Genomic DNA, 25,671 nt, shown 5'->3' with positions numbered 1-25,671 from the left:
GTTTTCAGTTATCGAAAACCCTTAAAACACGTAAATGTGATGAACACTTCCAGTTTAATCACTTCAGACTGTGTGTTCATTTTGGAGGTAAAGCTGCTGAGGTCGTAACAGTACGACAAAGACAAACTGGTCAAACTGGGCAGTAATTTGAAAATGGTTCCTCATTTTGTGGTCTGTTACAGTGCCCTCCATAGTGTGTCACTTCAGACTGCAGCTCACAGCTAAACTTCAGGTAACGTGTAGAACAAGAAAACCTTTTGTAGTGCGTAGTTTCTCATTCGCATATGTTACAGGATAACATGTTTAAAATCTGCTTTGAAGTTTCTGCTGGTGTGGCTCTGGTTCTAGCTAACAGACTAACAGCAGCAGTTCAGAAATGAGAGGGTCAGGTTCAGGACAGGGACTGGAGAGAGTCAGAGTCACAGATAAACTGAGTTTGGCAAAGATATGGACGCCCAAGGCCAGTTTGACCCTTTCTTGTGTGTGTGAAAAATAATGCTTTTTGCAAACACTTTTTCCTGTTCATAATGTATGTTAATAAATACGGCTGTTCAGAAAGCTGCCAGACTCTGTGTATCCATGGCTCTGGTAAGGCTAGTAAATACATTAGAACACAGTAGAACACAATGTAGTGAAAGGAGTAGAACCCTGTACAAGAACCAGTTAAAGACACAGACTGAAGGAACCCAGAACAACCACAGACTTGCTGATCCAGAACCAGCACTCAGAGTGTGGTTTCTAATGGACATGGGTGCTCTGACCCTTCAGACCCATGAATCAAGAATATCAGGAAACTTACTGGAAACTTTTGCCTTTTTACGTTTTATTAAAAAAAGTGACCCAGTACTTTTCTATAAAGTTTTCAATCTTCATGTGATCCGATTTAGCTGTGACTTTTAGTTATTATCAACCGTCGTCATATGTTCCTTAAAAAGGCCTGTATGTGTGTCCGTCTCAACTAATACGATCTCATCAGAATGCTGCTCTACAGCACGACCTGTGTTGAAAAACTCCAGAGAGAACTTTAACCAGCCCACGGTTATTTAAAAAAAAAAAAAAAAAAAAAGAGGCACGGTTTGGACACTAACATCAAGTTTCTCTTCTTTTAGGAAAGTGTACAGATTCTCCTTGACATCTTTCCTCGACCTCAGGGTCTTTTCCACTTTGGTCAAGGAAAAAGTTTCTGTAGTTTTTCAATCATTTGTAGATTAGATTGTTTTGGAGTCTGGAACTACTTGATCTTTGAACCAGTTTCAGGTAGCTTGAGTGGAACTAAACTCTAACCAGACTTTCAGTCACACCACATGATCTTCCTCAGTAGATGGAGTTCCCCCATTATCATGGAGGTCGGCTGAGGAAGATTGTGTGATGCGGTGAAAAGCTCAAGAACAGCTGCGGAGTGTTTCTCGTTTTGAGATTGTTCAATCTCAGTTTAACCAGACAGACTCCAGATCAGCTTGCTGTTGTCATTTTGTATCTGTTTGCACCAGATCAGAACGGACGAGTTTTGTGTTTGTAGAACATACTGCTCCATCACCTGTTGACTTTTACCAGTCAAGATACTTTCAGTTGCCAAATTTTTGAATGGAGTTTAGTGACACAGCCAACAGGCCAAAGAATGTGCAGCAGATGTGAAAACAAAAACCCAAAGGTCAGAGGTCAGGTGGTGTCTGGGCACCCAGTCTGTGAACAAACTGATCAATAAAATAACATACAAATAACAATGTCATCAGCTCATATCGATCAATCAGAAATGTTCAAAGTGCTAATTGGTCCCATCAATCAGAAGTGGGCTTGGCTGGCCGAAGAAGACATCGTCTTCAGACATGATCACATAAAATGTATGGTCTCTCGCACTCTCTCTCAGTAGTGCTCCTCAGTGTGGGCGGGGTCGCAGAAAAAGCGAGAGCTGCGTTTGGCTGATCGAGCCGTGAAGGGGACGGTCTTTAGAGCTGCAGGTGGGACAAAAAAAACAACAGCCAATCAGACAACAGACAGGAAACGTCTGGACTGATGCGTGTTTGTTTACCTGCGTCAAAGTGTTTACCTGTGATGATGTCCTCTATAGCTCCGTCCTTCCCTTCGTAAACATGGCGGCTGTCTTTTCCCTGTCGTCGTCTCAGCTCAGTGATCAACTCCTGCTGCTGCCGCTTCCCCCTGTGGGACGGAGACTGGGGGTGGGGGGTGGGGGGGTGTTAAGTTTTAACTTTTAAGGTCACTTTAAAAATTACTTTTTTTTACTCATGAGAATGTGTAGTGAGCCCTTAAAGGTGGATAGTGGGAAAAACAGCAATGAGTAACAAGTATTTAATGCCACCTTATAAGTCACTTTTCCAGACCGAAAGACCCTGGAGGCCTAGGCACACCAAATTTCAGATTCTGCCACCTACCATATCATCTTCAGTATATACCCAAATGGCAACAAAAGACTCAACAATCACAACATCCCTGGCTCAAACTCAAACTCATAGCCATTCAGCAAAAAACACTTTCAAAAATGTAAAAACATCTAATAAAAACAGACAATAATCTCCCATGGCTGGTCCAAGACTGGGAAAAAGATCTAGCTGTTACCATAGACATCAACTCGTGGATACACATTTGCAACAACATCTTCTCAATGTTCCAAAACTCCAAACTGCAACTTATTCAATACAGATTTCTACACAGAGTTCCCCTCATCCAATATAATCTACACAAAATTGGGCCTCACAATATACGATATGATAATACCTGTACACACTACAGATGATTACCTTTATGCCACCTGGCTCTGCCCAACCAATCAAACATTCTGGACAAACATCACACATACACTATCCTCAGCCATAGGTTGCAGCATTCCAGTCTCCCCATCTGTATGTCTGCTAGGAGATCTTTCATCATTTGAACCGCCCTGAAATATGAACAGCCCATACTGGTCGCCTTAACAACTGCTAAAAAGACACAAGTCACTTTGTATTTTACAAGCTCACTAAAGCCTCCACGATGAATTAATTCAGCCCAGTCGGACTGTTTGGATGATGATTTGGATGCTCCATCTGTGCAGGAGGTCAGAGGTCAAAGTCTCACCTTTGTCTCCTCCTCCTGCTGCTGCTGCTCCTCCTGCTCCAGTTTCTCCAACAACATCTGCTCCTGACGCCTCTTCTGCTCGTTCTCCTCCTCCGCCAGCTGAACAAACGGCAAGACACAAACACATCAACAAACACATTCATTAAATACACAACAAACTATTTGTTTATGTAGCAGTTAGTCCTTTTATGCTCTGCCTCGTGTCAACATTTCAACACTGATGAAGTCATAATGGCGCGATGATACTCTGGAGTATCGCTGTGGGAAGGGCTTCAGGCTCATAGACCGCATCCCTAGTTGAGGGGGCACGGCCTAAGATGAGTCGTGTCTACTCACCCTGTACGCTTTAATGAAGCGAACAAAGATGGGAAAGAAGACCGATGGCGGCATCGTCTTGGAGCTCTCTCCGAAAAACTTCACCACATCTTCAAACGCATCCTTAAGTCCAAACAAAACAACTTATCATCAAGTTTGTACACTGTACATGGCTTAAATCCAAACAAAGTATCACCAACATTAGTTTTACAGTGTAGTTAGAACAGAGTCGACCAGCTGGTAGAAGCAAAATAATTTTCCAATAGCAGTATTTATAATAATAGATGACAAATTAGAAACAACTTGTCCAGTATTTCAGATGTTTGTGATGGGAGGGAAATTAGGGACAATTTCTGACAGCGACAGTCTTTCTGCTGTGATTGGGCAAGTGTAGCAGGGAGACCATCAGCCTCAAAGATTATTTAATTATACAGCATCTTAGAATCAGACTATAAAAAAAACCTCAGCTTTGTATACAGTGTGGATATAATACAGAACTAACAGGTTGAAAATATTTCTTACATCATGAAACACGTCTTTAGGTAGTCTGTGTTGTTATTATTATTAAATATTTTTAAATAAATCACTTCAAAAATATTATGCACCAGATTATTAAAACTCTTTCTGTGAAACATTAAAAAGTCATTTTACCTCTGAATAACCATTTTGTTTTGTAAGGTCTTTAAAATCCTAGTTGTTAAAAAAAAAAAAATCAAGACACAAAAACGACCACAGTTATCACAACAGAACTAAAGTGTTGTTTAAAATTTTTACCTCCGCCAAGGAGGTTGGTTTGTTTATCAGACGGATTACGCAAAAAGTGCTGGACCAATTTACACCAAACTTGGTGGAGCGATGAGGCATGGACCAGGGAAGAACCCAGTAATTTTTGGTGGTGGTCCGGTTAAAGGGGTGGATACAGGAATTTTTTTTAAAATCACTTTCCTTGACATCATGAGATATGGCCTTTCCTGACATTATCATCAATTTCTCAGTTTTTCTATTAGAAGTGCCAGACAGATGTGCAGGGTCGTTTGGCCTTGGTGGAGGTATGCGCTCTCCTGAGTGCCATTCTAGTTACATAATAAACTCTTCTTATTCTGTTTGTCTTCATCCTGTTTTAGGGTAATCATATTCCGAGGCTTGCAACTATAGGAGATGTAAACGGGAAGTATAATGTTGCCATGGATTCAGCAGGTGAGCTCTGAAGTTCAATTTTAGGCCTGTTTTTTTAAGCTGATATCTGTTTCCATTCAGTCAAACCGTCCCATTAAAAGCTGCTGAACCAGCTGTGATCAGCTCCTGTTGCGGTTCAGCCGTGGATGTACAGACAACTGTGACTGGATCCCTTAAGAAAACTTAAGAATATGATAATTCTAAGTTATGAGTGAGAAGAACGTCACTCGGGAGCCAAAGGTTAAATAACATCAGATAAATATCACAGTGACCAATCAAGACGTGTTATATCACGTCAAGATTAAAAAGACAAAGCAACAGTGGGTGAGTTCTTCACTGCAGCCACCAGATGGCAGCAAAAACATGAATGAGCTGAACGTGTCAGTGTGGATATTAACAGGGTTACCGTGTTTGTCTCACCTGTGCGATGTGTGCGTCCTCCTGCAGTTTGCTGAGTCGCGATTCGTTCCTGCTGATGAAGTCCTTGAGCGTTGCGTTGTGTTGAACACTGAACTCTCTCCAGGTGAGCTCCATGCCACGCTGCAGCTCCTTCACATCACACAGGACGTTCTCCAGACTCACTAGGTGGAGAGGTAAATACACAGGTGAGTGACATGGATTGTCACAGCATTTTGTCTGCAGCATTCTGATTAGCTGACAGACTCACCTGCAGCAGCCTTGTCAACGTAGTGAAGCTCGTTATAAAACAGAGACACTGCGGGATATTTCTCTCTCACCACGTTGGCGATGTAATGAAGCAACGTCTGTTTCCTGTCGGTCGACTTCGTCTCTAGGAGCTAAACACACGCACACGCACACATATACAACCAGTAATTCTAACAGTTCTAACAATAACAATAACGGTGCTCTTGTTATTAAAAAGCAGTCTTCCTAGATGTTCCACCGAGTATTCAGGATCGTTTGACCTCAAACTATTACTGTGGTAGGAACATCGGAACAAATCGTGCTGGTTTAAACTTGTAAATGAAACGTGTTGTATTTTCAGCCTGCTGTCCAGAATGGTGCTGAGACAGGTGGTTCGATGGTATTTTCTTTATTCCACGATAACTCTCAGGTCAGTATTTGGACGTAGTTACACATAGAAAACAAAGTCAGTGGCAACGCCTCACATAAATACAGTTAGGTCCATACATTTTTGGACAGTGACACAATTTTCGTAATTTTGCCTCTGTACATCACCACAATGGATTTGAAGAGAAGCCATCGAAATGTGATTGAAGTGTAGACTTTCAGCTTTAATTCAAGGGGTTTAACAAACATTTAGGAACCGTTTAGGAATAACAGCCATTTTTATACACTGTCCCTCATTTTCAGAGGCTCAAAAGTAATTGGACAAACCAACATAATTACAAACGTAAGGATTATTTTTAATACCTGGATGAAAATCCTTTGCAGTCAGATAGTATCGACATATACTATTCAGAATTCATCCTGCTACTTCTATCAGCAGTCAAGTCATCAATAAACACCAGTGACCAAGTTCCATTGGCAGCCATACATGCCCACGCCTTAACACTGCCTCCGCTATGTTTGACAGAAGATGTGGTGGCTTTGGATCATGAGCCGTTCCTTTGCTTCTCCATACGCTTCTCTTCCCATCATTCTGGTACAAGTTAATCTTGGTTTCATCTGTCCAAAGAATCTTGTTCCAGAACTGGGCAGGCTTTATTAGATCTGGCGAAGTCTAATCTGGCCTCTCTGTTCTTGTGTGTTACCAGTGGGTTAGAGTTAGGGTCAACCCTAAACCCTCTGTATTTCCCTTCATGAAGGTGTCTCTTGATTGCAACCTTTGACAATGATATGCCTGCCAACTGGAGAGTGTTCTTGACCTGGATAGATGTTGTGAAGAGGTTTTTCTTAACCAAGGAAAAAATTCTGTGATCATCCACTTTAGTTGTCTTCTGTGGTCTTCTAGGCCTTTTGGTGTTGCTGAGCTCGCCAGTGCATTCCTTCTTTTTAAGAATGAATGTGTTGATTTGGTGACTCCTAAAGTTTCTGCCATGGGTCTTATAGGTTTGTTTTGTTTTTTCAGACTAATGACGGCCTCTTTCATTTGCATCACCACCTCTTTGGACCACATATTGAGAGTTCCCATGAAAAACTACCAAATGCAGATTCAATATTAGGAATCAACTCCAGACCTTTTATCTGCGCAATTTCAATCATGAAATCCTGAAATAACGAGGGAACAGGCAACACCTGAACATGAAAGTGATTGTCAGTCAGTTTTCCAATGACTTCTTATCCTCTGAAAATGAGGGACAATCTACAAAAATGGCTGTAATTCCTAAACGGTTAGTGTGATATTTTTGTTAAACCCCTTGAATTAAAGCTGAAAGTCTACACTTCAATCATAATCTTGATGGCTTCGTTTAGAATCCGTCATGGTGGAAAAAAATTTTTTCACTGTCCAAATACTTATTGACCTAACTGTATCGCTGACGAAATTTGCAAATTATAGTTACTGCACCTAAATATAGACATATCAGCTCTATTCACAGGACAGGACTGACAAAATGTGATTTAGTTTAAATTAGTATCAATGTCTGTGGTTACTACACTTATGGTTATTATAAAGCTCCTGTGAGTCCCAGATAGAAAGAACTTTACTCCCTGATGATGATTTACAGTCTCACTTCCTGACCTCAGCACACAACATCTGATGTGTGTGTGTTTCTGTGTGGGTGGTTATGTGTTTTTGTGTGTGTGTGTGTGTGTGTGTGTGTGTTACCAGGTCCAAACTCTGTAGTTTGAATCCATAAACAGCTCCTCTCTTACTGCTGTTCATGTAGTTTCCCAGAGCCAAGATGATCTAGAAACAAGATCAGGTGTTATTTTACTCACAATCACATTATATATCTGTTTATAGAAACAGAAGATTGTATAAATATACTGTATATAAATATACACTGACAAATTGAATCAGATGATACAGATATATACTGAATATATACAGACATATATAGCTCAGACTGACCTCAAGGATCTTCTTGAGCTTCTGAGACGATTTTATAGAAACTGAAGCAGCAATGATGGCGTGGAGTTGCTGAGACGAAACACAACACAGTGAAACAGGTCACTTCTACCTGTCTGTCTATACAGCTGTCTGTCAACACACCTATCAGTCTACCTGTCTGTCTTACCGGAGTTAACATCTGGATGTTGTCGGTGAAGTTGCCCATGAAAGTCATGATCGACATGCGCTGACTGAGTCTTTCGATGCGACTGAACTGCATCATGAAACGGTCTTCGTCACTCAGAGCCTCGAGCGGTTTTCTGTCCCTTTCGTATTGCCGCAGCAGCTTCACCTCAGCCTCCGTTGGCAGGAAACGCATCAGACACTCCACAAAGTCGACCCGGACCGTCCGCAGGTCAAACCTGCACAAACAACCAGACTGTTCAGTTAAATGGAATCATTTAGATCTGATTCAGGACAAATTCCTATTAATACTGCTCTATGAAGTCCCAGATACCCAGTCAGCAGCCTGAATTCACCTGAAAAGTGGACTCATCTGATGGACTCCTAACAGTATCAGCTGTTGTACACTGGTCTGATTCTGGGTGCCGATGCTAGGCTGAAGCTGGCCTGAGTGCTGCTGACTGGAGCTGATTGTTGATTATCGGCCAAAACTGCTCCCATTTTAAACCCATGAAACTGATCTAAACATTGCATATTTAGTCCAGATCCAGCTCACACCTGGTCATCTCGTACCAGAACAGAGCCAAATGTGCCGACACTCAGCCGCAGTCAGCCTGACTCTGCTCTTACCCGATTCTGACCACGGTCCAGTTATGTTATTGGTGATATTTGACGGTTCTATTACTGGACAGTAAATACTCATTCTGTTACTAATACTGGTTCTTACTGGTGGAGCTGCCAATAGAGTTACTCGTGCAGTTTGACCTACGTGTGGATGGCTCGGCAGATGACCTCTGACCCTTGGCCGGCCTTCCTCAGGGTGATGGCCAGGTTTTTGGCTCTGTTGGCCTCTAGCAGAGAAACTTTGGACGGCGCTTTCTGAGGAAGTTTTTGTCTGGACACAGTCAAGTCCACTGCTGGACCCTGAGCCTTTGTTTTAAAGAGCTCCTCAAACTCCTCCACGTCCAGGTCCTGAGAGGGAGACAAATGATCAGAGAGTGAAAGAGACAGGTAATCAATACGCAGCTCCTCCAAGTCCTCCAGGTCCTGTTTATGTTTGTATGTGTGTGTTTGTGAGTTGGAAGGTTTATAATCAGTTCTCTAATGTCTTTTCAGTGAAACACACATCAGCAGTGTGTGAAGAACATTAAAACCCCTGCAGTCATTATTTTCTCAGAGGGACCACACACTGCTGATGTCCTGACATCCTGACGTCCTCACGACCTGACGCCTTCAGGTCTTGATGTCCAGATATCTTGATGTCTTGTTGTCTTGAGGATACCTCAGTTGTCTTATTTCCTGGTGAAAACTGGGTGGAAAATGAGTGTAGTGCTTGCCATTACAGCTGCATAACTGCCCCCTTTATTGGAAATACTGGTGTTGGTGCCCACGATGTTCAACCAGGGCGTTTGGTGTGTAAGTCCTGTATGGCAGCCAGCAGAAATGTACCATTCATTTCACAAAGTAAAATACCAGGAGGGTGCACCTGCATATATTTGATTGGCCAAAGTAGCACATTGCTGGATGATGTCCCTTTGTGCTGAACCCAGTTCAACGTCTTCACTTGACGAACCAGAGTTATTTATGTGGTGAAACCTTTTTTCATACAGGATTAAAGTTGGTCTCAGTGTGTAGTGATACTGATTTTATATTATTATAATGTGTTAGTAATAATGGTATTATATTATTATATGTTAGTAATACTGATGTTATATTATTATATGATGTTTAACAGCCTTCACTAACTGTAGGCCTAACAAAAAATATCTATTTCAGCTGTAAGTTGTTCTGTCTGTGTGGCGTAGATGTTTTTTTGTTTTTTTTTTAACCAACACTGTTAGTTTTGAAGTGTGTTTATAAGCTCTTTGAATAGCCTATAAAGTCACAATGAAACAGTTGGATATAAATAAAACATTTAAATTTTGTCTATGTTTGTTACCTGAAGGATGGCCTCATCATCGATGTCATTGAAGACGGTCCCATTAATCTGACTCGGTTTCAGAGCGACCCAGTTCAACACTGGCATCCTGAACTTGGTCTGGATTGGCTTCTTTATCTTCACCGCTGCACAAGACAGGTAGACACTGATCTCAGAAGAGAGAACTCTCTTCTCGTCTCTCTATGTTTTTGAAGGGATAAACCTGAATATTTTACTAAAGTTGAACCATTCTTAACGAAGATGCGTCTTTGCTACAGTTTGTGTCCCAGGCGACTTTGTGCTAAATCACTTCAACTCATGTATTTTATTTGACATTATATGAAATACCACCATTTCTAAACTCACACATGAACAAAAATTAAATCTGCTGCTTCAGTCTTTATATTGACTTTAAATGTTCTCACGCTGCAGCTGAAATGTGCATCACCTTCAGTCTGAATGCACAATAAAGAGGTTTCTAATTCTTCCAGGTCGACAGACGGGATCAAACATGTGACATTAATAAGAGAGAAAACCAGCCAGTAACTGGCTTTACTGGAGGCTGGTGGGAAGGGCTCATTGGTAGGACGAAGATTGATGGAGGATGAAGGAGGATGAAAAACAATTACAGATGGAAGACGTAAAGATGTAGAAATGTTTAAATAGAAGACTGTAAGTAAACTTACAAAATAACTTGAGCGGACCCTCTGTCAGCAAATCAAGAGAGAAAAAGCAAAATGTTGGTGAAATTGATAACAGATTATAATTCACATTTACTATGATTTCAGAGAATTCTGCAGAGGCTGGAAAGTGTTGGATAACTTTTAAAAATCAGATCACCTCTGACACTACTGTTTATTTGCAAATGAATGTACAGTGTTAAACTGTAATGAAGACAGCAAAAATAAGGCTGAGTGACAGATCTTAGAGTTAGGATTATTTTTGTACCACCACCAACAACAAGCGGTGAATCAGGTTAAATTCAAATAAACACTAATTCAATAGTAATGTAGTCTCACCTGCGAGTCCGGAGTTAAAGATAACTGTAGGTGACCCCCCTGACCCCGGGAGAGGGGGTGCCACAGGGGGAGGAGGAGGGGGCATGGGGACGGAGGTGGAGAGCTCGCTGGTCCGACAAGGGGGCGGGGGCGGAGGAGGGGGAGGAGGAGGAGCAGGGGGAGGAGGTGCAGGGTACGGCCCGTTGGACACTTCAAAGACAAAGAGAAGAAGAAAGAACACAGGTGATGTCTGCAGATTTGTTACTGTTTATTGTCGTACAGAAAGATTATTCGTAATTGATTTGGGAGTACTTAGTACTACTGTAGTGATGCAGTAGTAAAAGAAGTAATTGGGCAGTTAGTTTTCTCAGATAAAGCCTCTAAATCAGATGAGCGGGATTGTGATTGGTGGAACTGAAACTCACCTGTGCCTGGCATTGGTGGTGGAGGAGGAGGGGGTGGTGGGGCCGGCATGCCTGGAGCTCCACCCATCCCTGGTCCCATGCTGTGATAGGCTACGGTCTCAGGGCTGCAGAAATCAATCAATCAATAATCACCAAAAAATCATTCAGTCAGTGGTTACTGTTATAACTCCTCTGCTCGGGTTTGTTAAGGATGTCTGAAATTTCCCTCTTATTTTGCATTAAATTGCGTTAAACTGGATTGTTTAAAGAACTCAGGGATAATTAGTAAAAAGTTCAAGAGAGAATATACATTATCTTTAAGGTGCATTAGTGTTTTTTGGCCCTTAGTAAATTTTTCTTAATATGTGTTATCTAATGAAAAATTTGTGTTTAACATGTTAGCAAACAGTTTTCTGTTTATACATCCACAAAACACAGAAAAACATTCCATTTTGTCAGTAATTACTTGTGGGGTTCCTCTGGGTTCTATTATGGGTCATTTTATATTTTTAATGTATACATTAATATTGAGGTTGTCAGAGCCTTGAGAAAACAACATAAAACCAAAATGATTCACAAGAGTATTTTCTGATCTGACACCTCTGTGGTGAAGAGTTGGTTGAATTTAGACACTTTAACTTCTCAGTTCAACCTGTGTTAATTGATTATTTTTGTTTTATTTTTGGCCACTTGTCGTACAGAAAGATTATTCTCGAGTGGCAGCAGAACAAACAATAGCACATTTAATACATTATAAGCTATAAAGTTATTTATGTTAGTGAACAATTGCCCAGATATTCATCCAGCAGACAAAGAGCAACATCAACATCCCAAATATAGTGTTAATAATTACTTGTGGCGCTCCTCTGGGTTCTGTTGTCGGCCCTTTTAAAATTTTAATTTAACCCCCTAACCCTCTTTTAGCTTTGCTTTTGGTATCCTGAGGGAACCCTAACCCTAACCCTAACCCCCTTACCTGGGGGACAGGTTAGGACAGGGTGGAGGTGAGGGTGAGGCAGAGTCTGCCACGCCCCCATCCCCCTCTCCCCTCTGTGGTTGAGGAGCTCCAGGTCCTCCGGCCTGCTGGGCCTCCTGAGCCTGACGCTCGAGACGACTCTGACGCCGGATTGTCTGGTCCTTTTCTCGAACCATCCGCCGCAAGGTGTGCACTTGAGAGTTGGCACTCGCATACACCTCCTGCACAAGTTACAGGTGTTAAATGGACAGTACAACATGTTACTGTACAAGTAACAGGTCTCTAGGGTGACTAAGTGTTTGTGTGGTTTCCATGGTAACAGCACTGACCCGGAGTTGGTCCAGCTCCTTGTTGGTTTGCATCAGTTGCTTCTCGAGCTCAACGATCTTCAACATCGCTTCGTTCTCCACGTCCAACAAACGCTCTGACATCTGAGGCCAGTCGAGAGAGAAAAAGACAGAAACAGGTTAGTAAGACACCTGTCTGTCTCGCTGCCTGTCTGTCTTTATGCTTGACTGTCTGACTCTCTGAATCTGTCCTTCTATCCATCTGTCATCACTTCATTCTCCACATCCAGCAGATGCTCTGACATCTAAGGACAGAGAGAGAGAGACAGGTCAGTACGACACCTGTCTGCCTTCGTGCCTGTCTGTCTCACTGTGCCCAGGCTCCCCTCCAGCTCTCCTACTCGTTCCAGAGCGGCAGTTTTTGTTCTGTGTGTGTGTTTAACTGTTTCATTCTGTCTTTCTGTTTCCCTGACTGTCTCTCTCCATCTGTCTATCTCCACCTGTCTATCTCACCGTGCCGAGGCTCTCCTCCAGCTCCTCGACTCTCTCCAGAGCAGCAGTTTTGGTTTCGGCGTCCTCCAGCAGCGTGCCAACGTCGAAGACATTGTCGAGATATGCCTGAATCTGAACCTGCAGCCTGTCGCTCTCTGTGTGCTTCAGCCTCTAAGGTGAGAAAGGTGGGGAAACATGGGGGTGAGACAGGTGGGGAGACAGGAAGAGAGATATGTTAAAAGTTTCTTTGATTATTGTACAGAGGTCATGTGATTGGCTGTGAGCCAATCATGTGACCATGATTGTGCTGTAGTATGTATTCAGTGCAGAGTCAGGGATGAAATTTGCTTTCCTGTTATTGGTTGAGAGCTGATCATGTGACTGTGTTACCTCCAGGTGTTCGTCCAGGTTGAGTTTGGTGAAGTCGTACTGCAGATGGACTCTGAAGTTCATGTCCTCCACTGAATGAACCACGATGTTAATGAACTGCATACAGGCCACCTGCGACCGTTACCATGGCAACAGAAAAAATATGTTACCGTTAACAACCAGTTTTCAACCTGATGATATGAAACTGGATGATGTAACCAATTTAAACCTTACTGGTGAGTTATGTTGAGTTAATCATGAAGTAATTTAAATATAAATTAAAGTAAATCTTAGGTTTTCAATATTTGTAAAGACAAAATTTAAACTATATTTAATAAAAGGTAAATACAGTGAAGATTGTATTTAAACATGAATTGATCAATGTTTGTGTTATCAAATGAAGTGACTGTTGGGAGGGGCACACATTAAGCTTAAACTTTAATTCATTATGTTGAATTAAGCTAAAACAAGTTTAATCATGTTGAGGATAATTATTACACAACAGTTGGGAAAATGTGGGTACTCAAGGGACTAAACAGTAATGTTCACATATACAAGTGAAGAGTTTGAGGTGATTATCTCTTTAATTTAATAAAATATTACAAGTGTTCAAGTTTTCATGCTAAAGCATGTTTAAGGAAAATACATTTTAAATGGTGTGGATGAAAGTGAGTGGTATTATTAATTACAAAAAAGTAAACAGAGTTCAGGTAATATGAATCCGTCATACCAAGAAGTCAATATTGTCGTCTTCGTTCTTAAAATGTTCCATTAACTTCTCAAAACGCATCGACTCTGAACACACCTGGAACAGATCGATCAATCAGCCAGTCAGTCAATCAATCAATCAATCAATCGATCAATCAATCAATCACACAGTACTAAATGTAGACAGAATACAGTATAAGGGTTAAATGTTGATTACAGTTTTGAAGTTGTCGAAGGCTGACAGGATGATCTCATGTCCTCCTCTGACCAAACACACCGCCGCTAACAACTCCAACACCAGAGCCTTAGTCCTGATGATAGTGTGTGTGTGTGGGGGGGGGGACATTTAGAGAGAATGGGGAGGGGCGTATTTTTATTTGTTGTATTTAAATCTTTGTGTCTGTAGTTGTAGTAGTATTTGTAGTAGTATGTGTTTTGTACTGACCTGGGGTTCCTGTTGTTGAGGCTGAGGGCGATTTCGTTGACAGCATGGGGGTGAGACATCACCATGTTGAAACCGTACTGAGAAATATTAAGATTAGTCACATCTATGTCATCATTTATATGTATTGATTCAGACATTCAATACTTCATGTATTAAAACTATACGAAAATCTATATGAAATCATTTTTATGTGTCGGTTCATACAGAGAAAGATCTCTGCAGAATAAAGCATTTTCCACATTGTATCTATATTTTAATAGATTTTACAGTTAGTAAGTTTCATCAGACGTTGTTAATGAATCAACTCATCACAAAACTTAATTCTCTGGAAGGGTCTCAGATTGTTTAGTTTCAGATAATTAGGTCAGAGTAGTTTTATCTCTGTGAAGCGTGTTTAATACACAGAATAATGTTAAGTGTTTGTCACCTGGTAGTTCATGATGGCTCTCAGACACATGATACAAACATGTACATCGTCTTTCTTACAGACGAGTCGTGAGTTCTTCAGAGTTCTACGACTCGGCAGCGTGTTGGAGCGAGTCACCAGAGTTGAACTATAAACACAGAAAACATCCTCAGAGATCAGAGTGAAGATTATCTGGTGAGTTTATCTGTTTTTAATGGATATTTTTATTTGTTACCTGATGGAGTGTCGAGCTGCTCGGGGGACAGAGGAGGATGGGGAGGGGAGGCTGCAGTCACCATGGAGATCTTCTATGGACCGACTCCAGGGAGAGTCGATGGATGAGACCTCGCCTCCAGCCTCTGACTGCTCTCCATCAAACCTGAATATTTACACACACAAAAAACATGCATGAATAAACATAAATACATAAAGATAACTATACAAATATAAGATCAGAGTTATTGTGTGTTCTCATTGTAATCTCGTAGACATTAACACTTGGACGCACCCTATAAAAACCTTCTCACATAAAATCTTACAGAAAGTGAGGGCCCTGTTTGTCATAGCAATATGTCAAATTTTAATTTTTTTATCGAACAACAATTAAACTACTACCACGTCCGTTTGAGTCTGGATTCAGTTTTCTAAGGTTACATTAAGATTAATCTCAGAGTTTGACCAACAACCTGGATAAACCCAAACTATCCATTTTTTTTTAACAGAATATAAATTAAGCACCTGAAATGTAAAACGCTGTTTGTACTGAGCAGAAATGGCAGATTTTGCAGCAAGAAGAAAAAAAACCCCCAAAGTAGAACCAGCTTTACAAACAACAAAGATCTGAATCCACATGGAAAAGTTACTGGTCAAAGATTTTCATAGAATTCAAAACTTTACCACTGAGAGACTGATGCAGCTTAAAAGACAGTAGTTAAACATGTTTAATACTTTACTTGGAATTTACCTGTTTATACGTCACCTTACAACAACATGACCTGAGTCTGTTTAACCATCAGCTGACTGATTTAACCTGAAAACCAAAGTCTAATACAACAAACTTCCTACCATGTTCATATAACTCCTGAATATTAGGGTCCTTTAAAAGAACAACATTGTACATGTATTGTTGTCCCTTAAATATGTTGGAGGTAATTGTTCAAAGTTTGAGAGTTGTTTGTCGTAGTTTTGCAAACAGAAACTTACGTGACGGCGTACTGAGCAAAGGAAAGATACTCGACCAGAACATCCAGACCTCGATTCTCCTCATTCAGGAACTCTCTGACCCACCTACAGATAGACAGATTACAGAGAGACAGACAGGTTATAGAGAGAGAGAGAGAGAGGCAAGTTGTCAGTGTGAGAGACAGCTGGTCAGACAGACAAGTACCCAATGTGGTTTGTACGAAGAGAAATCTCAAGCTCTCTGAGTGTCTGAGTCGACTCCTGAACTCTTCTTCTGAACTTCTGCAGACAGAGAGGTACAGAGAGAGACAGTTAGGTTAATAATAAGCAGACAGGTAGAGAAAGGGACAGACAGGTTAAAAACAGTCAGACAGACAGACAGCTATCCCTACAGTGACCTCTGGTGGTCATATATGGAAACTACAGAAACATTTCAGATGACTTCTTGGCTGATTTTTCTTTGACACTTTAATAAACTTTAAATATCATCAAGAAAAACAAATATGTTGTACAATCTAACTTCAGATTTTCCTGTCGAGAAATATTTTTTTAATCTAATAAACCATAAACAAACTCCATTTCCCTTATCACCTTGCGTGTGACGGCTGGGTCAAGGAAGCCTCTCAGTTTCTGGATATAGGTGTGTGGAGGGTTCTTCACCTGAAACCTCTCCTACATCAAACACACACACACACACACACACACACACACACACACACACACATACACGATATGACATCATATATGAAGCCCCACCCACCAATAACACTTGTCTGAACCTTATCTTCAGAAGAACATCCTGCAAATACTCTGCAGTTGGTTCTAAGTGTTTATATACCAGTATTCACTTGAGTTTTAGTACTGGCTCTAAAACAATGTCTTTTCAGTTGTTTACTTTTCAGAGTAGGAGAGACAATTTTATCCAGAAAAGAACAAATATGAAGGAACTTTGTGCAAATATATGTGGTATAAAATGAAATAAATTCTGCCTTAAATCCTTGAGTATCTGACCAAAGAAAATGAATTAAAAAAAACGTAAATCTGAAAATTTAGTACCAACTTTCAATACGTAACTGTTTTCATCCTGACTGTTAGCTGTTAGAAAATACACATTCAAGAAAACACTGTTGGTGTGTATGACTCAAACTGGAGGATGCACACAGGACACTGACCTGAGGTCTGTACAGTAAACTTCAGATAACTCTGTCTTTAAAGATGTGCTGACATACTGATGTAAAGTAGAAACTCTGTCAATGATAATCTGATTTACCGTAGCTGTCAGCAGCCGCGTGGTTTTCATTAAAAGATGATTTCGCTGATTAATAATCTGCAGTGTGGATCAAAGTGATCAATAAAATCACTTCCTGTCAAAGAACCTTCAACAATACAGCCTATAGTGTAGATATTATATTAACAATACAGTACTATAATACTATCTACAACATCCACAACAATACCACACTAAAGATACAAAACTGCTGCATCACCCCAGCCACCAATGTTACCTCCTACCTATTTTTCCCAGGGTCCCAGAAACACCAGGATTTCCAACCTGGATTACCACCAGTACCATCATTAGATTAAACACACATTTCATTGAAAAGTAGGCAGCATGTAAAAATATCAGGTGAAATGTTGCATGAATTAAAACAAGATCTTGATACAGGGGCCAGTTTCACAACTTTCAGTTTGTAATTGTTTTTTAGTGGAGCTTATTGCCAAATACACTTGTAAGTAATCAAATTAACTCGAAGTAACTCTCATACAGATAACCTGAAGTCTGTGTGCCCTGGTGCCCTGGATCAGTTGTCCGCTTAGACTGTGCTTGATGAGCCGTGACTTTATAGAAGAAAGAACTGAAATATACTTGAAGTATAAATGAAATATAACTGCATTTCTAATGCTGTAATTTTTTGTGTTGGTTTTTCTGCAGAGTATCAATGACCTCAATGGGTGAAAGTTTGGCTTCTTCAGGTAAGAAAAGATCCAAAGTTTAAAACAAATGTCCTCCAGAATCCGCATTTCTGCTTGGTCTCTGGTTTGGTACATTACAGGTGATTTGAATGAAATATAAGTGAAGCATGACTATTCTATAACCGAACCAGGTAGGGACTGAGTCAAACTCATTAACTTTATTAACACCACCTACCTGATCACAGATCAGCTCCCACTTCTTCTCATTGTCATAGGAACGCAGCAAACGGACCTTATCAGGAGGCAAGTTCATTGAATTCTGAAACACAGAAACAATTAACATTTTAATTTTAAAACACATTGTTGGGAATATAAATGCAGTTTATAAGGACACTGTCAATTTTGTAGAAAGTTCATCTTTCCATCAGCACATCCACAAAATTACTTTCTCCAGCGGCCCAACAAATCCCAGAAGAACTGTACACCATCCAGGTCCCGAATCACACTGAAGAAAACTGCAGTCAACCAAAAAATCTGGACTACAATATCCAAAAAACAATCGTTTGTGTCTGTGGTCACAGCTACATTTACAGCCAGCAATAAAAACTTGTTATACGTAAATAAAAACATTATCTAATAAAACAGTGATATTAAACATGAACACTGTAAAAACTATGAAACTCTACAGCGTCACCAATAACATAAATAAAAGAACTGACAGCAACAATCTCACTTAAAAAAAGAACCAGAGTTTTTAAAATCAGGTCAAATTCTCATAAAGACTCATTAACGCTTAGATGTGGACCCATGGATGTCAGCAGATGGTACTAACTGACCAATGAGCTGAGTGGATCTTACTCTGAGGTGAGCAGTGGGATGATCCAGGAGAGGTCAGGTAAAGTTCGGACATGGTCGGTTCTGACCAATCAGGACAGTCCAAACATTCTCTAAACAAAACTGTTTCCAGCCAATTAGAGTCTCTGACTGTGTTTGTTCAGCAGAGTCCACACTGCAAAACATGTTAAAAACACTGATAAAAACCCGGCAGAGAAGAAAATTCTACGTTATTAAAGTCCATTAAAAACAGAGCTCAGTCCCAGTCCATAAACTGCTGCAGAATCCAGCAAGACAGAAGTCCCCAAACCAGGTCTGTAGGCTCAGTAACCAGTTTCCAAAAGAAATTCATTAAACCTCTTTGGACATCAGACAGGAGAGAAGCTGGAGGATCAAAACAGGCCAGCCGGTGCCACAGACCAGGAGAAACCAGGTTATTAAAAACAAGTACACAACTTCTGTAGGACATTTTAGGTAAAAGCCATTTCCATTTTTAAAGACAACCTTTGATATATTCTGAAATGTTCTCCCAGTTTTTCTGTACAAACAGTACATTTCCTAAACCTTACACCAAACCTGAAGACCATCTGAAAGCGCTAAAGACTTGACAAACTAACATAAAGACTGTTTCAGATGTTTTAGTCTCTGATGGTCAGGAAGGAACAAACACCTTCCGAGTGCATAAATCTACTAGACGATGCTCTGGACCACTGCTCAGGAACCTATGGAGTCCGGGAGGTTGATGACCCCAAAAATCCATTGCCAAGTGTCACATGTTCTTGAACCAGAACAAACATGGACAACGACTAGCAGCTTGTATTCACTGATCCAGACTGGAACAGAACTGGTCCAACTGACCCAGACTGGAACTGACCAAAATGATATTCATCATCTCAGATACTGATGTGGGCCCCAATCTTAAAAGACCTCTCTATTTGTTAACGAGGACAGCATCAGTTTATACAGACGGTTTGAAGGAAACATCATAGCCAGTAAAACGGATCTTTTCTCAGGTTGTTGAGCAGACGTCTAATGGAGTACAACACACCAGATAGAGAACCAGCTCACCACCACTGTTTTAACAACACTCAGAATAACAGCACAGAAACTGTTGGCTGTGAAACCTTGGCCATTGAACCATTATCAGACACTCAGTCCGCTCAGTGTGGATCACAGAACTCATCAGTCCTCTGAGTCCAGAGGATTTATACTGGATCAATACAGTTGTGAACTTTTGGTTTACACTGGATTGAGACTCAGAAAGACCAGAATACAGACCAAAACATCTGGATCTTCAGAATCTTAGAGGAATCAAAGACTGAAGACCTGGAACACGGTTTTAACCAGCTGCTCTATTTATGTTTGTATCAGTCTGCCGGTCCACTTCTTGAAATGCTGATGTATTGTGATGAAATTTGGGTCAGACATTCATACTCTCTTCAGATACTGTGGAGTCTACCAAACCCTGTAGTCCACCATGGCCACAACTTGTATTTATCAGTCTGTACATCACATAGATTCATTCATTCACAGTTTAATCTGCATATTTTCAATATGTCTCCATTCTGGATGTTCAGTGTGTATCTTTATTGTGTATATAATGTTGGTGTGTATGATGTCTGTGTGTATATCCTGTGTGTGTGTATTTGTGTTATGTACTCACCAGTGCGATGGAGAACCTCTCCTCCAGCTCGGCCGGGTCGGGCATTGGAAGTCGAACCGGTGCAGCTCTAGACCGGATCACAGCCAGCTGGCTCTCCATGCTCTCTGCGTTACCCATCACACATACACACACTGCTAGCACACACACGGAACAGACCGAACACACCCACCTACAACAACACACTCAGCAGACACACAGCGGCAGGAACATGTGGTCGGCCATCACAGTCTGAACACAGACAGGCGGTCGAGGTGGAGAAGGCCTGTCTCTCTCTCTCTCTCCTGTCTCACTCTCTCCCTATCTGTCTGTCTCCTCAGACGGTGTAGATCGTCTCCCTCCACCTCCCGTCTCTCTCTGTCTCTTTGTCTCGCGTCTTTGCTGCCTCCACCACTGCTGCTGCTGCTGCAGCTGATGATGATGATGATGATGCTGATGAAGCTTCGCTCTGCTGCTGTTTTGTGTTTGTGTGTTGGTGTGTGTGTGTGTGTGTGTGTGTGTGTGTGTGTTTATATGAAATGTGTGTGTGTTGTGTGTGAGCGTGTGTGGCAGATCAGCCGGTTAATCCTCCCCCTCTCCTCCCCCACATGAAGAAAGAAAGAGAGAGTTGGCCTCCCTCCTCTTTGTCTCTCTCTTTCTCTCTCTCTGCCAGCTGCAGTCTTTGTCTACCTCGCTCAACCCTCCCTCCTCCTGCTCTCTCTCTGCCTCCTCAGACAATGAACCTTCTGCTGCCACAGGCTCCGCCCACAACTCACACACAAAAATACACACTCTCGTACGCACACACACACACACACACACACACACACACACCCAAACACACAGAGGGGGTAGAGAGACACTGACTGACAGCGTGTGAGAGAGAGAGGTGTTAATCATTATTATTATTATTATTATTATTATTAATAATAATAATTAACACGTACTGTATCTTTAAATATACAGTGTCTCCTTAATATAGTGTGTGTTTGTAATTTACATCTGCTGTTATGTTTAATAATAATAGTAACAATAAAGCAGTCTACTACTAGTAGTTGTGTAGTAGCAGTAATAGAATGAATAGTGATAATCCGTGAACATGATACTATTTCATACATGTTTATTTTTTAACAAAGGCTTTATTTTCTAAACCTCCTTCTGCTTAGAGTAACAAAACAGTAAAGGAAATCATTTTACAAACACACACGCACACACACATATTCATATATATATATATATATATATATATATGTATATATGTACACAACATGTAGCTTTTGTTTACAGGGAAGAACTGCACAGCAAACTATATACGTATATGTGTATATCATGTTTAACTTTGTGTGTATTTCTTTGTTATATTATTTTAACAGGGACTATCCATAGCACAATTATTGCAGCAGTTGACAGTTGACAGAAATTTGATATGACAGCTCCCTCTGTTAACATTCAAGCTGCAGGTTAAAAACTGCTTAAACAAAATAAATGAAGGAAAAGAATCACAACATTTCATTTGAACAACGTTAATAAGAAAATACTATCAGACAAACGTTTAATAATATAAACAAGTAAATCTCATCAGATCATTAATTATCACAGATTTGAGTAGATTTAAAGTTTGATTATGAAATCCTTGATGTAGTTTCTTCTGTTTTTCTACTCATGGTCTAATGAGAATTTTTGTGGTTTTCAATGGCAGCTCTCTTTTTTTTTCCTGGAGGTCCCTAAATTTAATAAATTAATGACTAATTTCTCTTGTTTTATCGTGTATTTGACCATATTTTACCAGAAAACTGTTTCCCAATCTCCTCCTCTTCCTGCTGATATCACTTCTTTTTCCTGTGACCTCTACACAGTGAGAGTCTTTCAGCTGTTCTCGGGAAATAATCTGTTCTTTTCTCTAGGATGCTTTTATTGTGAAACATCCAGAGGAAATTCAGAGTTTCACTCAGCAGTTTAACATGACGGATGTGAGTTTAAAGTGCAGATTATAAAACACAAGCACAGTGGTAATAAATAATGAATAAATAAATGTTTTTATCAATAATGGACAGTTTAAGTGTGTAGTACATTGTAGTGTACAAGGTGTAGTATATTGTATTTTTTTTGTATAGTGTATGTTGTTTATTGTAGTGCATAATGTGTTGTACATTGTTGACACTACTCATAAAGTTACAAGCTTTACTTCTGTTTCTATTTGTATAAACAGTTAAATATGTTCATTTATAAACTTACCCAAGCAAAATCAAACAAATTAATATAAAGATGAGTATGTATGATGAGTATCCTGTACACTGTATATAATCAGTATGTAGTTTAGTGCTGGGACACAGCATTTGTCGTACAGCCAGTTACAGTTGTTGAGTTATTGTTAAGATCTGATCAAGAGTCAGTCAGACAGCAGAAGAGGGAAGTTACTGGTGTCACTCGGATAAACATTAAAGACTAACTGGCAGATTTTCAACGCCTGTGTGTGTTTCCAGGTGCTGGGGACTACTGCATACAGTATGTTTTAACCGTAGTATAAAGGCTTTAGTGTCAGCAGAGAGACCTGTGTAAAGGTCTGGTCTGAAGACTACGTCTTATAAAAGAAGACAAATGTGGGGTTGTGAGGTACCCCCCAGCCCCCACCCACCCACACTCCACGTCTGCTGCAGACTACATTAGCACCTACTAACATAACAAGCCCCAATCTACCACCCAAGTGTCAGAGGTTCAAGTGCATTGTGTGCTGTTCGTGAACGTTCTGTTCAAAAGAAGAAATCTTTTAGGTGAACGAACTAAACTGAATCCCTCCCTGAAATAATCCGTACAGGGACACACTGACTGACGCATTCACTGAGATGAGAAATGCAAGTCATTGATTCGTTCAGAGCAAACATTTAAAATATCAAGAATTATAAATGGAGTTTTGCGTGTTTGTCAAAGTGACAGCTTCCACTGCAGCTTTTGACTGAACTGTATCTCTTCACTTTCAGCACCGCGGACAGAGTCTCTGCAGACCCCCCCCCCACCAATCCATTCCTTCAGTCTGCGTCACAGAGAGACAGACAGGTACAGACAGACCGAGAGAGGGACACACCAAGACCAACACACCGGGACCGACAGACAGGAGGGCAGAGACACAGACGGTGGAGGACTGATGGAGCTGCAGACAGATTTCTGTTTTATCTTCATGATGGGTTTTTATTTTTAATGGTTTAACGGTCGGACCGGACAGACAGACAGACAGGCAGACAGCTCTTCCTCCTCCTCCTCCTCCGGTGCCGCAGAGAGGCTTGCGCCGCTCGGTCCGGTTGTCGTCATGGGAACGGTGCTGTCTCTGTCTCCGGGCTCGCGGAAAGCTGCGGCTCGTGGGCCGGAGAAGCTTGCGGAGCTCACGGTGCAGAAGCCACTAGAAGCCCGCGAGGAGGAGGAGGAGAAGGACGGAAAGAAGAAGAAGAAGAAAAAACGACACCCAGTGCTGCTGCACGCGCTCAGCTGGAAGAAACGCCTCGTGGCCGCGCGAGCCAAGAGGAAGGGCGGGAAGAAGGTGAAGCCCACGGTGTCCGATTCCGGGCACGAGCAGAGGGAGCAAGCGGTCACCGACAGCCGCCACAGAGCGCTGAAGGCCGGACAAAGACACGGGCCTATCCCGGTACCCGTACCCACCGTCCCGGAACATTCCCAGAACCAGAAGCACGGCAGGCCGGACCAGATCATCTCACCGCGGAGGGTGGTGGTGCAGGTCGGTGTGCGCGCCCGCGTGCTCTTTATTTTCAACAGAAAATGAAACTGACTATTGATCGAAATCAAAGATATCAACTGTGAAATGTTTGAAAAACCTCTGAAAGTAAGAGTCAAACATAAACTATACAAAGAAAAACAATAAAAAGAGAAAAACAGACAAAAAACTTAAAAATTAGAGGCTTAATAAACCTGACCACTTTTGTTTTTGCATCATTTAGAAACATATATATATATATCTGTATCAGTAAAACACAAATGAGAAAAATGTATATGTTCAGAATTTGTTATAGAGAGTTTATCATCACATGAAGGTTTTTCAACAAAATAAAGTTGTAAAATTTAGATGCTTACAATAGCGACAACATCAGGAGAGTTAATCTACAGTTTATTCTTATGCAAATGTTTCTTTTAAATTTGGTAAGTTTTCTTTCAATTAAAGCCATATTTAGGATAAAGACAAATACATAATAAGGTAGTGCAAACATAAAATAATATTCATTAGAGATATATATTTTAAGAAACGATTATTACTTTTAAGTCAGTGCAACATTTTGTTATATTTTGTGTAAAAGAAAAAAGTGGTCCGCCTACAAAAATAACATATAATCTGTTAAACGAAAATAAAATCACTTCAGTTTTTTATTAGATAAAATTTAAACCCAATCTTATAAGTACCTGATTGGGTTTAAAGATGGTCGACAGTTTTTGATAAAATTACAAACTGTCCTTCTCTGTCCTTTCTGCTTGTCTCTTCTGTCCTATCTCCTTAACTGTTGTTTAATTGTCTCCTATCTTCTTGTTTCCTTGTCCCCTTTCCTCTACAGGCATCGACAGGTGAGCTCCTTCGTTGTCTTTCTGATTTTCTGTGTCATCGTTGTGTCAAACTGAAGGAGCTGTCATCAAATCAGATCGTCCTCTGGTTCAGAAACGTCGACCGAGCGCTGTTGGTTCAGGGCTGGCAGGTTGGTGTTTTTGGTTTTGATTGTTTGTGTGCCTGTTTGTGGGTGTTGACTCTCCAGTCCTTTACAACTAGTCCTCAGACCTCTCCAACAAGTTCCCAGACCTCTGGAACAAATCCTCAGACCTCTGGGGCTATATACTCACACTTGCACCTTTTCTCTGTAGTACTATTATTCTTCTCTCACTAGCACTACCACTGCCAGTTGTCCTGTCTCTGTACATTAGTCCTTCTATCTCTGTAGTACTACTTTATCGGTCCTTTTCCCCCCACAGGACCAGTGTTTCATCAGTCCTGCCAGTCTGGTCTTTGTGTATCTGCTGTGCAGAGAGGCAGTAGATGAGGACACATCGTCGGAGCCGGAGCTCCACGCCACCTTCCTCACCTGTCTCTACCTGGCCTACTCCTACTTGGGCAATGAAATCTCGTACCCCCTCAAACCTTTCCTGGTGGAGTCCAGCCGTGATGCATTCTGGGAGCGAGCACTGGAGCTGATTGACCATCTCAGCGCTGACATGCTGCGAATCAACACTGACCCACACTTCTTCACTGAAGTGTTTCAGGACCTGAAGAATCAGGGGGGAGGGAGGGTGAGGGAGAAAGAAAAAGACAGGGAGAGAAACCGGGAGAGGGAAAAGCTGGAGAAAGAAAAGGAAAAAGTAAGGGAGAGTGAGGAGGAGGAAGACAAA

The 25,671-nt window shown here is 41.1% G+C and overlaps 2 protein-coding genes and 2 long non-coding RNA genes across 8 annotated transcripts in view; 3 read left to right on the top strand and 1 right to left on the bottom strand.

Annotated features, from left to right (window-relative positions):
• Window positions 1–803: 803 nt before the first annotated feature.
• fmnl2b (formin-like 2b) lies at window positions 804–20,436 on the bottom strand. The gene is made up of 27 exons (XM_040123085.1): window positions 20,320–20,436; window positions 18,058–18,141; window positions 16,500–16,580; window positions 16,114–16,190; window positions 15,930–16,013; window positions 14,962–15,105; window positions 14,748–14,874; window positions 14,321–14,397; window positions 14,093–14,186; window positions 13,898–13,972; window positions 13,189–13,299; window positions 12,820–12,969; window positions 12,349–12,450; window positions 12,020–12,240; window positions 11,065–11,168; window positions 10,661–10,849; window positions 9,663–9,787; window positions 8,493–8,695; window positions 7,728–7,962; window positions 7,562–7,630; window positions 7,316–7,396; window positions 5,231–5,360; window positions 4,984–5,144; window positions 3,409–3,510; window positions 3,073–3,171; window positions 2,048–2,171; window positions 804–1,952 (listed from the first exon to the last, which is right to left on the bottom strand). The coding sequence occupies exons 1-27, from the start codon at window positions 20,434–20,436 to the stop codon at window positions 1,864–1,866; spliced, it is 3,255 nt and encodes a 1,084-aa protein (XP_039979019.1). The 3' UTR covers window positions 804–1,863.
• Window positions 4,924–10,685, top strand: LOC120787439. 4 transcript variants are annotated; one of them, XR_005706921.1, is made up of 4 exons: window positions 5,066–5,168; window positions 5,570–5,638; window positions 9,669–9,800; window positions 10,133–10,685. It is a non-coding gene; the product is annotated as an uncharacterized LOC120787439 (long non-coding RNA). The 4 variants fall into 4 exon arrangements; XR_005706920.1 differs by lacking the exon at window positions 5,570–5,638 and having other exon boundaries at window positions 5,072–5,168; window positions 10,133–10,313; window positions 10,430–10,448; XR_005706922.1 differs by lacking the exon at window positions 5,570–5,638 and having other exon boundaries at window positions 4,924–5,086.
• LOC120787441 lies at window positions 11,975–20,249 on the top strand. Of its 2 annotated transcripts, XR_005706924.1 has the most exons (6): window positions 11,975–12,205; window positions 12,342–12,974; window positions 13,195–13,403; window positions 14,809–14,921; window positions 17,842–17,882; window positions 18,068–20,249. It is a non-coding gene; the product is annotated as an uncharacterized LOC120787441 (long non-coding RNA). The 2 variants fall into 2 exon arrangements; XR_005706923.1 differs by having other exon boundaries at window positions 17,842–20,249.
• A 3,087-nt stretch (window positions 20,437–23,523) lies between the features above and the next one.
• Window positions 23,524–25,671, top strand: part of LOC120787451 (cyclin-dependent kinase 5 activator 1-like) — a 2,690-nt gene continuing 542 nt past the window's right edge. Inside the window, exons 1-3 of the mRNA XM_040123113.1 lie at window positions 23,524–24,022; window positions 24,849–24,986; window positions 25,258–25,671. The exon at window positions 25,258–25,671 is cut by the window's right edge and continues 542 nt beyond it. Coding sequence (XP_039979047.1) covers window positions 23,600–24,022; window positions 24,849–24,986; window positions 25,258–25,671 — 975 coding nt within the window. The 5' untranslated portion in view covers window positions 23,524–23,599. The remainder of the gene's footprint in view (window positions 24,023–24,848; window positions 24,987–25,257) is intronic.

This window comes from Xiphias gladius, unplaced genomic scaffold (assembly GCF_016859285.1).
Source record: "Xiphias gladius isolate SHS-SW01 ecotype Sanya breed wild unplaced genomic scaffold, ASM1685928v1 HiC_scaffold_1475, whole genome shotgun sequence".
Taxonomy (NCBI): domain Eukaryota; kingdom Metazoa; phylum Chordata; class Actinopteri; order Istiophoriformes; family Xiphiidae; genus Xiphias; species Xiphias gladius.
This window is presented reverse-complemented; position numbering and strand designations above follow the sequence as displayed.

Excerpts from the sequence above, each read along its gene's own strand:
- fmnl2b (XM_040123085.1), bottom strand. The coding sequence starts at position 20,436 with ATGGGTAACGCAGAGAGCATGGAGAGCCAGCTGGCTGTGATCCGGTCT. Across the intron at positions 12,970-13,188 it reads ACCTGGACGAACACCTGGAG|AGGCTGAAGCACACAGAGAG; the intron begins GTAACACAGTCA and ends TTCTCACCTTAG. Across the intron at positions 9,788-10,660 it reads CTTTAACTCCGGACTCGCAG|CGGTGAAGATAAAGAAGCCA; the intron begins GTGAGACTACAT and ends TGTCTTGTGCAG.